This window comes from Jaculus jaculus, chromosome 14, assembly GCF_020740685.1.
Source record: "Jaculus jaculus isolate mJacJac1 chromosome 14, mJacJac1.mat.Y.cur, whole genome shotgun sequence".
Lineage (NCBI taxonomy): Eukaryota > Metazoa > Chordata > Mammalia > Rodentia > Dipodidae > Jaculus > Jaculus jaculus.
The window spans coordinates 59,284,571-59,299,362 of NC_059115.1; the positions used below are offsets into that span (position 1 = coordinate 59,284,571).

General features: G+C 36.8%; 1 protein-coding gene across 3 annotated transcripts in view; it reads right to left on the bottom strand.

The window, feature by feature from the left end:
• Dmxl1 (Dmx like 1) overlaps window positions 1-14,792 on the bottom strand; it is a 153,014-nt gene that overhangs the window by 41,498 nt on the left and 96,724 nt on the right. For 2 of the 3 annotated variants that reach the window (XM_045134452.1, XM_045134455.1), the window contains 5 exons: window positions 12,726-12,868; window positions 8,866-8,951; window positions 7,447-7,648; window positions 5,443-5,560; window positions 881-940 (listed from right to left, as the gene is read on the bottom strand). In XM_045134452.1, the coding sequence (XP_044990387.1) occupies window positions 881-940; window positions 5,443-5,560; window positions 7,447-7,648; window positions 8,866-8,951; window positions 12,726-12,868 (609 nt within the window). The remainder of the gene's footprint in view (window positions 1-880; window positions 941-5,442; window positions 5,561-7,446; window positions 7,649-8,865; window positions 8,952-12,725; window positions 12,869-14,792) is intronic. The other variant, XM_045134454.1, reaches the window with a different exon arrangement.

Consider the following 14,792-nt stretch of genomic DNA (forward strand, 5'->3'; position numbering starts at 1 on the left):
ATAAAACAATTTTAAAAAGCTTTGGACAAAATTTCTCTCTTAAAAATTACTCTGTGTGGGCTGGAGAGATGGCTTAGCGGTTGAGCGCTTGCCTGTGAAGCCTAAGGACCCCGGTTCGAGGCTCGGTTCCCCAGGTCCCACGTTAGCCAGATGCACAAGGGGGCACACGCGTCTGGAGTTCGTTTGCAGAGGCTGGAAGCCCTGGCGTGCCCATTCTCTCTCTCTCTCCCTCTATCTGTCTTTCTCTCTGTGTCTTTCGCTCTCAAATAAATAAATAAAAAAACTTAAAAAAAAAACTTACTCTGTGAGATAGTGTTAAAAGTTATGAATCATTTAGAATATGAAAAATAAGTTAAACATCCAACCTAAAATCACATCTTAATGTGTAGTCACAGACTATTTAGGAGTTATTTCATGCTTACAAATTCTCATTTGTTCTGTTTTAATGTTCAAGAACTTAAATACTAAGTACAAGGCATTAGGTTACATCTTAGTATGAAGAGTGAAATGACTAAGAATTGCTATATTTTCAGAAATTAATATAAGAGAGAAACTTTAACTTCAAAAGTGCTATTTACAAAAGTAAAGCAATGCTACTATACTTTTACAACTGTTGGTATAATTACATTTACTATGAACTTTGCTTGTATTTCACTCTGAAAAATCTGTAGGAAACATTCAACTCCCTTTAAAATTGCATTCTTTTAACTAACAAAACAGGAACCACTTGTATGTTTGTAACATTTAAGTTGACAAACTAAAGAATAATTTGAGGGGAAATAGTTTTATTCCAACAAACTCCACCAGGAAACTAAAAAGACAAATATTTTGTTCTCCTTAAGAATGCAATTTCTGATTTCAGTTGAATGACATTTTGTACCTTATTGATGTTTGGCTCCTCCATCATAGAATTTTTGGTTTCACTCTTGTCCTCTAATGACTTCATCAAAAAAGAATAACCACATGTCAAAGAGTAAAGATAAGATGTAACATGCAAAACACTGGGGTACTTTTCAAATTACATATATTTCTAATCAAATTACTAGAAAAGCATAGGGAAATGAAATCTTATTCTTAGATTTCACAGATCTTAATAAGTGCATGTGGAGAGTATATGATTGGGAAGCATGAGAACAATAGCTCTGAAGTTATTAATTAATAATCATTATAAATTTTATTATACTAAATACATAAAAAATTTTTACTCACTTACTTTGAAATGCTGACATTAAAGCAAGATCAGAACTAAAGTACTTTGTATCTGAAATTCAGAGCTACTGGTGCCAGGGTATAATCAACTAGACACCAAAGTCAACTTGTTCTCTTATACATTGCTGTGCAGTATTTCTGTGACACACAACCCCTCAGAAAACCCTCCTGAGTAGAAATTTCAAATGATAACTTTCTAATTCTCTTCTACTGATTTGCCAGAAACACTACATAATCTTGTTGCAGGCACATATCCTTCTTCAATTAGGGATATTAGGACTTGTTAAATAGAGAAAAACTGGCTCAATACTATAAATCTTCAGAAAAGGAAAAGTACAAACATGACAGCTATAAATTCCTACTTTTGTTGTGAATGGTTCAAATAGTATACCTCCCATTCATCTGTAATTAATTTTCAAATACATACAAATATTGAAGACATTTTATTTTTTAAAATGCATGTACCAGTTAACTACATTATACAGCAAAAGAAAAGATCTGAGGATAAAATAAGACTTCAAGGTATGATAAAAAAAAAGCCAAATAATGATAAAATTACATTTTCAAGCACACAAAGGAAAATAAAGCAGCAGTGATTGTATCAAAATATTTTATATTGCCCGGCTTGATGGCACACACCTTTAATCCCAGCACTCAAAAAAAAGGCAGAGGTAGGAGGATCACCATGAGGACACCTCGAGATTACTTAGTGAATTCCAGGTCAGCCTAGGTTAGAGTGAGACCCTACCTTCAAAAACCAAAACAAACAAACAAACAAACAAACAAACAAAAAACAACCAACCAAACAAAACAAATCCCAAATATTCTATATCCAAAATATAGTACTTCACATCCAAAATATAGTACTTGTCATATATCTATCTCCTGATTAGCTAAAATGTTGCAATTACTTTAATATAATCCTTTTACTAGAAATAATACATAGGTAGTAACTTTGTGAATACCAAAAACAGGTTAATCAACTTCCCAGTAAAGATTAATTCATACTATTAAGTTATTATTTAACTCCATGAAACCTAACTACGTTTTATTATATTTTTTCATCTTTCCTGTATCAATGTCTCTTTAAGCATTATCATGATCAAAAACAAAATTACAAAAAAGCAGTTGTTCCTGCCAGGCCCAATATATGGAAAATGAATCCAGACTTTTTTGTTCAAAAACTTGAGGACCTTTAAGACCTCATTTTCCTTGACCCAGACTGTCTATGTAATGAAACACACAATGGAGGCCACCTGGAGCCTAGGTTCCTTCTCTTCCAAAATGGAAGATTCATCTATCACACAGCTAAATTTACATCTATTCTAGCTTTTGTCTCATGGCTTCCTAGGAGTTTAAGATGGCTACAGGTAAGATGGGAAGGACGTTAGAACTTTTCCCATTTGGTCAAACTATAAATAAATTCATTTTCCTTAAGAAAAAAAAAAATTTCCCCTAATTACCATTGATTGTGCCAGTGTTTGATATCCAAACATTCCAAAAGGATAAAATTGTCATCTTGAAAATTAAGGAAATTAAAAAATTAAATTAAGAAAAACTGACATTATAAAAACTATTTATTTCAACACTTATGCTCATGGTTTTGATTTAAAAGTGCAGTAAAATGATTTTAAAATTTTCATAAAATATCATGAAGCTCCAAAAAACTAAGACTATAATAGAGAACAATTAAAATATATACTTGTAATCATTACACATTTAGGCTTGGTTATATTACTCTATCCCCTTAATTCCTTAGTAGTTCTAGGCAGAATGACCTAGACCATCAAAATTCATATATTCACATTAAAAGGAACACTATATAAAAAGTAACAAGTAAACAATTTTTAACAGTACAGAACAATATAGTAGTGCTCTTATATACTACATTTGAAAACTGTAACTTGCAAGAAATTATTTTAGGTAAATTTATATTTACAATAAAATATACCTTTTTTGTAAACATACTCTAGTTAATCTTATAATATTCTTATTAAAGTAGTATAATATTCTTATAATATTTTCTATCACATGCACTGTTAATTGCATGCACCCTTTTTTATTTATTATTTGTTTTTCGAGGTAGGGTGTCACTCTAGCCCAGGCTGACCTAGAATTCACTATGAAGTCATGGGGTGGCCTCGAACTTGCAGCGATCCTCCTACCTCTGCCTCCCAGTGCTGGGATTAAAGGCATGTGCCACCACACCTGGCTACATTTACTCATTTTTCTTGAACTGTCTTAATAGTATACACATACTAAATATACAAGACCTTTTTTTTTTTTTTTTGGTTTTTCGAGGTAGTGTCTCACTCTAGTTCAGGCTGACCTGGAATTCACTATGTAGTCTCAGGGTGGCCTCAAACTCTTGGCGATCCTTCTACCTCTGGCTCCCCAGTGCTGGGATTAAAGGCGTGCGCCACTACACCGGTTTGCTTTTTTTTATTATATTGAAATCTAGGAAAATACGAATATTTCATTCAATTGAGTAACTTTATTTAAAATATGTCTTGTAGCCGGCCTGGTGGCGCACGCCTTTAATCCCAGCACTGGGGAGCCAGAGGTAGAAGGATCGCCAAGAGTTCTAGGCCACCCTGAGACTACATAGTGAATTCCAGGTCAGCCTGGGCTAGAGCGAGATGCTACCTTGAAAACACACAAAAAATAAATAAATAAAAGAAAGAAAGAAAAAAGTATTGATTCTTCTAAGCAATAAAGTGATATATTTTCTTTTTCTGACATGGCTAATTTGAATATGTGTACAAAAATCTAGCAAAAGCTAAATAATAGCACACTAAATTGCTTATTAAACATTAGTACTTAAATAAAAAACAGAAGTTATATATGTAGTTTCCCTTTTCTTTAGTGCTTTAAAGCAGTCTTGCCTTTTGCTTGCATGTTTATTGTAAGGCTATTCTATTTCCTTATTTCTCCAACTGAAGTCATTTTTCTTCCCACTTCAAAATTAGTACAAGGTTTATCTGCATATTAGTTCAGTGTTATTCAGAATGTGGCCCACAAACCAGTGGCCAGTTCTGAATTCAGGGAAGCTAAAGATTCAGCTATATAATTGTGCCTATTGTTTAAGTTCACCTGACAATTTTTAGTCACAAAACATCATTATGATTATTATTTTTGGTTTTTCAAGGTAGAGTCTCTCTCTAGCTCAGGCTGACCTGGAATTCACTATGTAGTCTCATGGTAGCCTTGAACTCATGGCAATCCTCCTACCTCTGACTCTCCAGTGCTGGGATTAAAGGCATGTGCTACAAACATTCTTAAGGAAAGATGATGTTCATTTATATTCAGATGTAAGTTCTTTGTGCTATCAAACTGACATTTAAAAAATATATTTATTTATTTATCTGAGAGAGATAGAAAGTGGTAGAGAGAGAGAGAGAGAGAATAGACATGCCAGGGCTTTCAGCCACTGCAAATGAACTCCAGATGCATGTGCTACCTTGTGCATCTGGCTTACATGGGTCCTGTGGAATCGAATCTACATCCTTTGGCTTTGTAGGCAAGCACCTTAACTACTAAGACACCCCTCTAGCCCCAAACTGAGATTTTTTAATAGCACTTAACTAAATTACTCCTTTCCCCAAAGAAATGTTGTGATATTATCAAGATATAATCAAATTGTTACAGTAGAATTATAACTCAATTTTGCAAACTTTTATTTATTTAAACATAATCCATATAAGAAAAAAATGTATATTCTCCATATGTTTTCATTATACAAACCTAAATTAATCTTTTAAGATAGACTCAAATATAATATGAACATCATGAGAAACTGCAGTCTCCTAAGCAATTGTACATTATACCTCAAAACAAAAGACACAAGATCCAGAATCCTTAGTATTAATTAAAGAAGAATGTGCTGGGGCTGAAGAGATGGCTTAGCAGTTAAGGTGCTTGCTTGTGAAGCATAAGGACCCAGGTTAGATTCCCCAGTACCCACATAAGTCTTATGTACAATGTGGTACATATGTCTGGAGTTTATTTGCAGTGACTAAAGGCCCTGGTGTGCCCATTCTCTCTCTCTAATAAGTTAAGTAATAAAAGTGTCTCAAGTAAATCTAAATGAATTACTTAAACTTAAGTATCTCTCCTCCTTTTGTATGTCTATCTAGAAAAGCATTAATTCCATATTTATTATATAAAATGGTTTTTTTTACAAACTTGAAAATTCAATAATAAAGTACTAACAAGATTTCAACATATACAAACCTCATTTAGACACCTTTTCTTGGTGAATATATTTCTGATAAAGGTTTCTTGAATCTCTTCCTGTTTTACTAAATACTGCCAAAGCCTCTTCACAGACAGTGCCAGATGATGTTTGGATCTACAGAGACAGTAAATTTAATTACATTACTTGAGAGTTCTGATTAACTTGATAGCAATTTATTAGTGCTGTATGAATGTTTATTATAATAAATGAGATAGGACTGCACCATACAAAAGCATTTTCTTTTCTTGTTTTTGGTTTTCTGAGGTAAGGTCTCACTTTAGGCCAGGCTGACCTGGCATTCACTGTGTAGTTGCAGGGTGGCCTCAAACTCTCGGCAATCCTCCTACCTCTGCCTCCTGAGTGCTGGGATTTAAGGCGTGTGCCACCATGCCCACCATTTTCTTTTTTTTAATATTAATTTTAATCTTATATTAATTACAACAAGTTATTCTCTTTTGCCCCTCTGCCCCAGCTCCTGCTACTCTGGACGCCCTCCTCAGTGGGGTTATGGTAGTCACTGTGGGGTCACGAAGGCCTCAGTTAGTCTCTGTGGGACAGCAGGGGATCTTGCCTCAGAGTATTCCTACCCACTCCGTGCCTCTTACAATCTTTCTGCCCCAATCCCACAGAATTTTCTGAGCCATGGCGGACTTCTATTCCACAGTATTCTCTGAGCCACAGCGGATGTCTCGGCAGTCTGATTTAGTGCTGAGCTCTCTGTGGCTTCTACATTCCTGTCCTGGTAGGTTTTGATTGATCACCGTGTTTGTCACCATCACCCTGGAGCTTGTTGTGAGGCTAGCAGTAACAGCAGTGTTCACATGGTTGTTTCCCCTGCAATTTCTCCTGACAAGCATTTTCTTAAAGGGTTAAATAAGTAAATACTTCAGGATTAGGATTTGAGAGCCATATGGTTTTAATTACAACACTCCATTTTGCCACTGTAGTGGGGAGCAGGAGACATGCAGGCCAAACATCCCTCATTCAAAAATGTTTCAAAGTCTGAAACTTCCCCTAAGTACTGCTGACATGGAGCATTTTGGATTTTGCACTACAGGTATTCAATTAGTCAAATCTATGCAAAATCCCAAACTGGAAAATTTCAAAATGTGAGGCACTTTGCCCATGCACTCAACCCTTATCTTACAATGCAGATGACAGTTCTGGCTGTGATCTAACAAAATGTTATTTACAAAGGAGGAGTAGGACTGGACTTGGTCCTACTTCTGGCTATAGTTCACTGATCTAGCAAATAAAAAAGGGTATGCCTTTTAGAAGAAAACTAGAAGAGACAAGTACTGTTAAGTGTTATCTATGAACATGTATCAGTCCACAAAATCCTTGTTACTGATCAACTGTGGGGTGAAAGCTTCTAAAAGAATATAAACCAGGCTGCAGAGATGGTTTAGGGGTCAAGGTGCTTGCCTGTGAAACCTAAGGACCCACAGTCAACTCTCCAGATCCCACATAAGTCAGACACACAAAGTGACGCAAGTACACAAGCCCGCAAGGTCGCACATGTGCACAAGGTGGCACATGCATCTGGAGTGTGATTGTAGTGGCTGGAAGCCCTGGCATGTCATTTCTCTCTCCTGCACGCTTTTATTTTTTTTTAAGCCTATCTATTGGGCTTGCAGAGTAGATGTCAATAAATTACAGTCTTCAAGCCATAGCTAATTAAGCCTACCCTATATTTTCAAAAGTAAAGTTTACAGAAACAGGCCAAATCTCCCTTTTGACTTACTGTCTATGGTTGTTGTCCTCTACAATGTCAGAGTTAAGTAATCATGACAAGGCATCTTAAAATGTCTAAAATGCTAACTGGCTTTTGCCAGAAAAGTTCACTAACCTATGAAATACTGAAATATCTCACAAAGACACAGATATGCAGTTAGAGAGAAAGTGAAGCCTAGGTCTTAAATATTTTTTTCTACATATACCACCTGCCAACAATCTAACTTAGCAAAACTACTTAAAATGGTGTGGATTTTTAAGCCTACTTGAACGGAGTGTTTGTAGGTTCTAGTAAAGCTTTGTGGCGGAGAATTGCAGGTCCTGCAGACAAACTCTCTTCAGAAGTATGACTTGAGATATAGTTTTGCGGTGGTCCACCATGGATTTCAAGTCGTCGGAGAAGAACTTGTTCCCAACACTGAAGAGTTTTTAAAACTGCATGACAAAGAGGTGAACTAACTGGCAACTCTAAAAAGGGAAAATACAATTGGTCCATGATTATTTCTGCAGCAAAATACTCCTAAAACTAAGATATCAACATACAACTTTGCAGAGGCATGGAAGCACAGAATATAGTAGTTTGAAAAAAAAAGAAAAAAGAAAAAAAACAACAATGCTGGGCTGTAGAGATGACTTAGCATTTAAGACAAGGACCCATGTTTGACTCTCCAGGTTCCATGTAAGCCAGACACACAAAGTGACACAAGGCACAAGGTCACACACATGCAAAAAGGTGGCACATGTGTCTGGTGTTCGGTGGCAGTGGTTAGAGGCCTTGATGCACCAATTCTCTCTCACATAAAATAAGTCATAAATCTTTGTATTTCAACATTACTGCTTCTGGCTTTAACTATACATAAAAATATACTTGAATATATGTGGAAAAAATTAACTGCTTGAATTTGTGCCATCCATGTAATTTTAAGATATACTTATAAAATAAAAAGCAATGTAAATAATCTGTATCATGAAATTCAGCACTTATTAATTATATTCCTTCGCATTCCCAAGTCCACTTTCAATTTTGTTTTTTTCCCCTAAGGTAGGGTTTCGCTCTAGCTCAGGCTGACCTGGAATTCACTATGTAGTCTCAGGATGGCCCCGAATTTACAGCAATCCTCCTACCTCTGCCTCCCAAGTGCTGGGATTAAAGGCGTGCACCACCATGCCTAGCATCCACTTTCATTTTTTAACTATTTCCATCCATCTCCTCATATCTATCCTTCTTTCTTATTTTGATTTGATTTTTAATTTTGAACATGATCTACTTATTTAATCTATAGAATATGAGAATACGCCTTTCCTTTCTCCATAATTCTAACAGTCACATAAAATTTTTGGTTAATTTGATGTCTTAATACTTTGTTTACTATTTATATGAAAACATAGTTCATATTTGAAGTATGACACACACAACTATTTCTTCATTATTCTTTAGGGTTTGCTTAGTGTCATCACTCAGACTGAGCTTTCAATATAATGAGTCTCAATAGAACATCAGGTACAGTGCCTCTGAGTTCTTTAATATTGGTCTTCTCAACCATCTATTAGCATGGCAGCTAGTTTTACGGATACTTTAGTTAAAAGAAAACTATCTTTTTCCTTTTTAGTACTAGTTAAAAGAAACATAAAGAATAGCAAACTAAACCAATGACACCATTATTTCCCATAAGAATGTTTATTACCTGCAAGATCATGACCTGCAAAGGGATAAAAAGTCTTCAAATTGTTGAGCACCAACTGCACCATAGCCAATCGCATCAATGACCAACTAAAAACAAAGCAAATATTGCTGTTAAAGATTTATGCAGGGATTTAAATAAAGATACCACCTTTGACCCCACAATTCCACGACTAAGCATCTACATTGAAAATACACCTCCACAACACCAAAATAATATATACATGCAATTATTTATGCCAGCATTACCAAAAGTAGAAGAGCTAAAAATAACCAAATTACCCATAAGGAGAGTACTAATTAACTTTAAAGTATAGAATTTTAAGGTAACTGGGCTAGAGAGATGGCTCAGTGGTTAAGGTGCTTGCTTGCAAAGCCTACTGTCACAGGTTTAACTCCCCAGTACCCATGTAAAGCCAAATGCACAAAGCAATGGATGTATCTGGAATTTATTTACAGTGGCAAGAAACCCTGGCACACCCATATTCTCTCTCCTTTTCTCAAATAAATAAATGATAATATCAAAAAAGAATTTTACAGTAACCTTAAATTAGAAGTGTTAACATGGAGAGAACTCCAGTATGTATTAGAAATTAAGCAGCAAATTTCAGAACAGTATATATGGTATACAGGGGAAGTAATAGAGACACACTTATTTTTGCAATCATATGGACAGAGAAACTTATACAAATGGCTACCTGTAGAGGGTCTAGGGAAAGACCTGAGTGAAAAAGAAATATTAGGCTTCTAACTTCATATCATTGTAGAGTTTAACTTAAAAAAATTAACTTCAGGGGCTGGAGGGATGGCTGAGCGGTTAAGGCACTTGCCTGCAAAGCCAAAGGACCCTGGTTCGATTCTCCAGGACCCACGTTAGTCAGATGCACAAGGGGGTGCACACATCTGGAGTTCATTTGCAGTGGCTGGAGGCCCTGGCACACCCATCCTCTCCCTCTCTCTGTCTCTCTTCCTCCCTCCCTGCCCCCTCCGTCTTTCTCTGTCAAATAAATAATGAAAAATAAAAAATTAAAAGCAATTAATTTCAGCGTTGGGGAGATGGCTTAATAGTTAAGGTGCCTGCAAAGCCAAAGGACCCAGGTTCAATTCCCCAGTACCTACATAAAGCCAGCTGCACAAAGTGGTGCATGCATCTGGAGTCTGTCTGCAGTGGCTAGAAGTCATGGCATGCTCATTTCATCTGCCTCTTTCCCTCCCTGCTTCTCTCAAAAAAATAAATTAAAATTAAAAAAAATTAATTTCAGGTGGAACACATTTATGTCTTAAGGTATTGTCTTTCAATTAGTATAAATTATGGTAGAATACACAACATAAAATTTACTATTGTAAGCATTTGTAAATATGTAATATGTTGTACAACCACCATTAGCACTAATCTCTGTAATTCTTCATGGTGGAAAACTGCAAATCTATGTTCAATCAACGAAACTGCACATTTCCTTCCTCATCCAGCCCTTGGAAGCCACCAGTATTCCTCTACTTTTACTTTTACTCTTTACTGACTTAACTACTCTAAGAACTCCATAAGTAGAACCACACACTACTTACTTTTTAGTGACTATTATCGCACTTAGCATAAGTTATATAATTTTCCATTTACGAACATGCCGCATTTTGCTTACACAGCTCGTGTGTGGTGGCCAGAAGACCATCATGAGAGTCAACAACTTTTTTTTTTTTTTGGAGGAAGAGTAACTCTCTGTCCTGGAACTGACCTAAGAAGGTGAGAATGGCTGACTAGCATGTTCCATATCCCTGTTTCTCCAGTTCTGGGGCTATAAATACATGCCTTCATCCTTGGCGTTTTTTCCTATGGGTTTTAAGATTGAACTCAGATCCTCCTGCTTGAAAGGCAAGTACTTTGCCAACTGAGCTATTCCCCTAACCCCTGCATTTTTCTTTCCCTTCTTTCTTTTTTTCCTTTCCTTATTTCTTTGAAGAAGGGTCTCACTTTAGCTCATGCTGAACTGGGATTCACTATGTAGGCTCAGGGTAGCCTTGAACTTATGGCGATCTGCCTACCTCTGCCTCCCAAGTGCTGGTATTAAATGCGTGTGCCACCACACCTGGCTTTGCATTTTTCATTTTTAAAGAAACCATGACACCAATTTCCACAGTGGCTGCACCCTTTTATATACCTACCAGGGCACAAAAATTGTAATTTATCTACCTATTGGCCAACACTGTTATTGTTATTTCTGTAGTAGCCATACTGATGAGTGTAAGATAGAATTCAACTATGGCTCTGGTTTACATTCCCTAATAAATAGAGCAGTTCTTCTTGTTTCCTGGTCATTCCATATCTTAGAGAAATATCTACTTCAAGCCCTTTGATATTTTTTTCTTGTCTTATCTTTCACACATGTAAAGCAAATTATCTACCACTGGATTTTATACCAAGCCCTATCACATTATCATTAGGTTATTATTGAGTTACACAGTTTGATGAATGAGCTATGCAAATATTTATATATTAAAAATGAAAATAGCAGAAAAATACACCAAGTAAAAATCTCACAATAATTTTTCAATTAATGAGTTTATTTATTTCCCATTAATGTACTTGGTTTTTCTAAAATCTTTTATTTTTATCCTGTTTCTAATATATCATGTCTTAATAAAATAAACTCACATTGCACTTGCAATAAACAGAGACAAGATAGCACAGATAAGGATTACTTATGAATGTAATAATAATGTGCCATTCAAGCTGGAGTTGAATGCTGTGAAAATTTAATTTTTGATAATATAGAAAGGACTGAGCCAGGAATGGTGGTGCCTTTAATCCCAGCACTCAAGAGGCAGAGGTAAGAGGATCACTGTAAGTTCAAGGCCACCCTGAGACTACACAGTTAATTCCAGGTCAGCCTAGACCAGAGTAAGACCCTACCTCGAAAAGCCTAAAAAAAGAAAAAAAAATTATACACACAAACACATATATTAGTTGGGAAATTGTTGTTAAAGAAATGTAGCAGCTGGAGAGATGGCTTAGCAATTAAGGGACTTGCCTGCAAAGCCAAAGGACCCAGGCTTGATTCCCCAGCACCTACATAAAGCCAGAAGCACAAGGTGGTTTGCAGTAGCTATAGGTCCTGGTATGCTGGTATACCCATTCTGTCTCTCTCTCAAATAAATGTATGAAGGAAAGGCAGACAGACAGAAAAGAAAGAAAGATAAATAGATAGATAGAGCTGGAGAGATGGTTAGGCAGTTACATACCCTTGCCTGCAAAGCCTAATGGCCTAAGTTCAATTCCCCAGAGACCAGTTAAAGCCAGTTGCACAAAATGGTGCATGCATCTGGAGTTCATTTGCAGTGGCTGGAGGCCCTGGTGCGCACATGCTTGCTTGTGCTCGCTTCCACACTTGTGCTCACGTTCTCCCTCTCTCTGTATCTCTCTGCTTGTAAATAAATTAAGTTTTTTAAGGGAAGGTATTTACAGCTGAGGAGATGGGTCCAGTGCACAAAACACTTGTCATGCAAGCTTGATCTCCAGAACCAGCATAAAGCTGAATGCTGCAATGCTAGTCTGTAACCCAGCACACCTGCACAAGGGAGGCGGTGCCCGAGAGCTGCCCAAAGCTTCTGGGCCAGCCGGCCTGGTGTTTGCGAAGGCTAAGGAGACTGCTGCCCTGACACTGAAGCTGTCCACTGATCTTGGTGTGGCATGGCACAAACAGGACCCTGCATCACACATACACACCCAAAAGAGAAATAAATTCAACAATTTCACCGAGAGAAATATTCATTATTATGTATAATTCATCATTCCTAAATGTTATTTTAAAAACTATTACTTATGTAGACCATGACAGTATTTTTTAAAGAAGCTTAAATATTTCATACCTATATGAATTTGAATTTGAATGCTCATGGAGATGGAAATCTGAAGATATAGCATCATCATCATTATCATCATCATCATCATCACTTTCGAGACTCTCCTCTGAGTCATACTCAGCTCTACTTTGGGAAGGGGGCAGAAAAGGCTGAAACAAAAATTATATAGCTTATCATCCAAATGTTTGATTTAATATATCCAAATAAATAATAGTCTAATAATAATATCCAATTTTCAGACCTTTCCAAATAAAAAAGTAAAATAAGGGCTGGAGAGATGGCTTAGCAGTTAAGCACTTGCCTGTGAAGCTTAAGGATCCTGATTCGAGGCTCGATTCCCCAGGACCCACGTTAACCAGATGCACAAGGGGGCTCACACATCTGGAGTTCATTTGCAGTGGCTGGAAGCCCTGGCATACCCATCCTCTCTCTCGCTCTCTGCCTCTTTCTCTGTAGCTCTCAAATAAATAAATGAAAATAAACAAGGGCTGGAGAGATGGCTTAGTGATTAAGCACTTGCCTGTGAAGCCCAAGGACCCTGCTTTGAGGTTTGAATCCCCAGGACCCACATTAGTCAGATGCACAAGGGGGGACACATGCGTCTGGAGTTTGTTTGCAGTGGCTAGAAGCCCTGGTGTGCCCATTCTGTCTCTCTCTCTCTCAAATAAATAAAAATAAAAATGAAAACAACAACAACAATTAGCGCTATAAAAAAGCAAAATAGGGCGGGCCTGGTAGTACACGCCTTTAATCCCAGCACTCAGGTGGCAGAGGTAGGAAGATCACCGTGAGTTCGAGGCCACCCTGAGACTACATAGTGAATTACAGGAGAGCCTGAGCTAGAGTGAAACCCTACCTTGAAAAAAACAATAAGTAAAATAGTATTTCCCACATTGTTTCTGTGATATATTATAAAACTGCCATAATTTGTCCAGTCAATGAAAAATTCTTATTTTAATGAGAATGTGTCAAAATGTCAACTTGCTAGAATGTAATTTTTTATTGTTGTTGTTTTTGTTTTTTCAAGGTAGGGTTTGACTCTGGCTCAGGCTGTCCTGGAATTAACTTAGAAGGTAATTTTTCTTAGACAGGCCCTCACTCTGTAGCCTGGACTAGTCTTGAGCTTGCTATCTATCTGCCTTAACCTCCCAAACGTTGGGTTTGTAGGTCAAGGCTACGCGCTCTGAAATAAATTCATCCTTTCCTTAAAATTACCTTCTATATTTGCTAATTCACTAAATTTCTGCTTATCCATTTATTATCTTTCGAATAGCAATAATGACAATATAGTTAGCTATTTTTCTATAACTCTATTAATATTCAATTTGAATTTCCTTCCCAGTACCATCACTTTTCCTTTTTCTGATGTACTTTCATCTTATTTTACCAATTCCCCCTTTGGATTATCCTATTTTTAAAAAGAGCACATGGGAGACAAGGGAAAATAAGTATTTGCCATGCTGCCTGAGTATGAGTTAACAGGCACTAAATAACCAATCACTGGCAGACCTTGAAAGACATGATGTAACTGGTTACTGATCACAATATATATCTGTTATTCACATGTGTGGAACCATTGTAAGGAAGCTTATATATGATGCAATTCCACATATTGTGGTAAACTGAATTTCAAGTAATGATGATCTTTAACTCAGCATATGTAAGTGAAATTTGTACCTGTTAAAATATTACAAGGTTTTGTACAGTACTAAAAATGAAAGAGGGTCTATTGTTCTACTCAGTAGCCGAAGACTTATCTAGCTTGTATAAGATCCTGACTTTGAGCTCCAAGATGTAGAAAAAAGAAAGAAGAGGGAATGGGAAGGAGGAGAGAGAAGGTGAAAGAGGAGAAAGAAAAAGAAACTGAGCATGGATGATAGATGATCAAAGCACTTTACTAGCAATTTTCATTCTTTTTATTTTTATTTATTTATTTGACAGAGAAAACAGGAGGGGGCGGGGAGAATGGGCATGCCAGGGCCTCCAGCCACTGCAAACAAACTTCAGACATGTGGGCCCCTGTGTGCATCTGCCTAACATGTGTCCTGGGGAATGGAACCTGGCTTTGCAGGC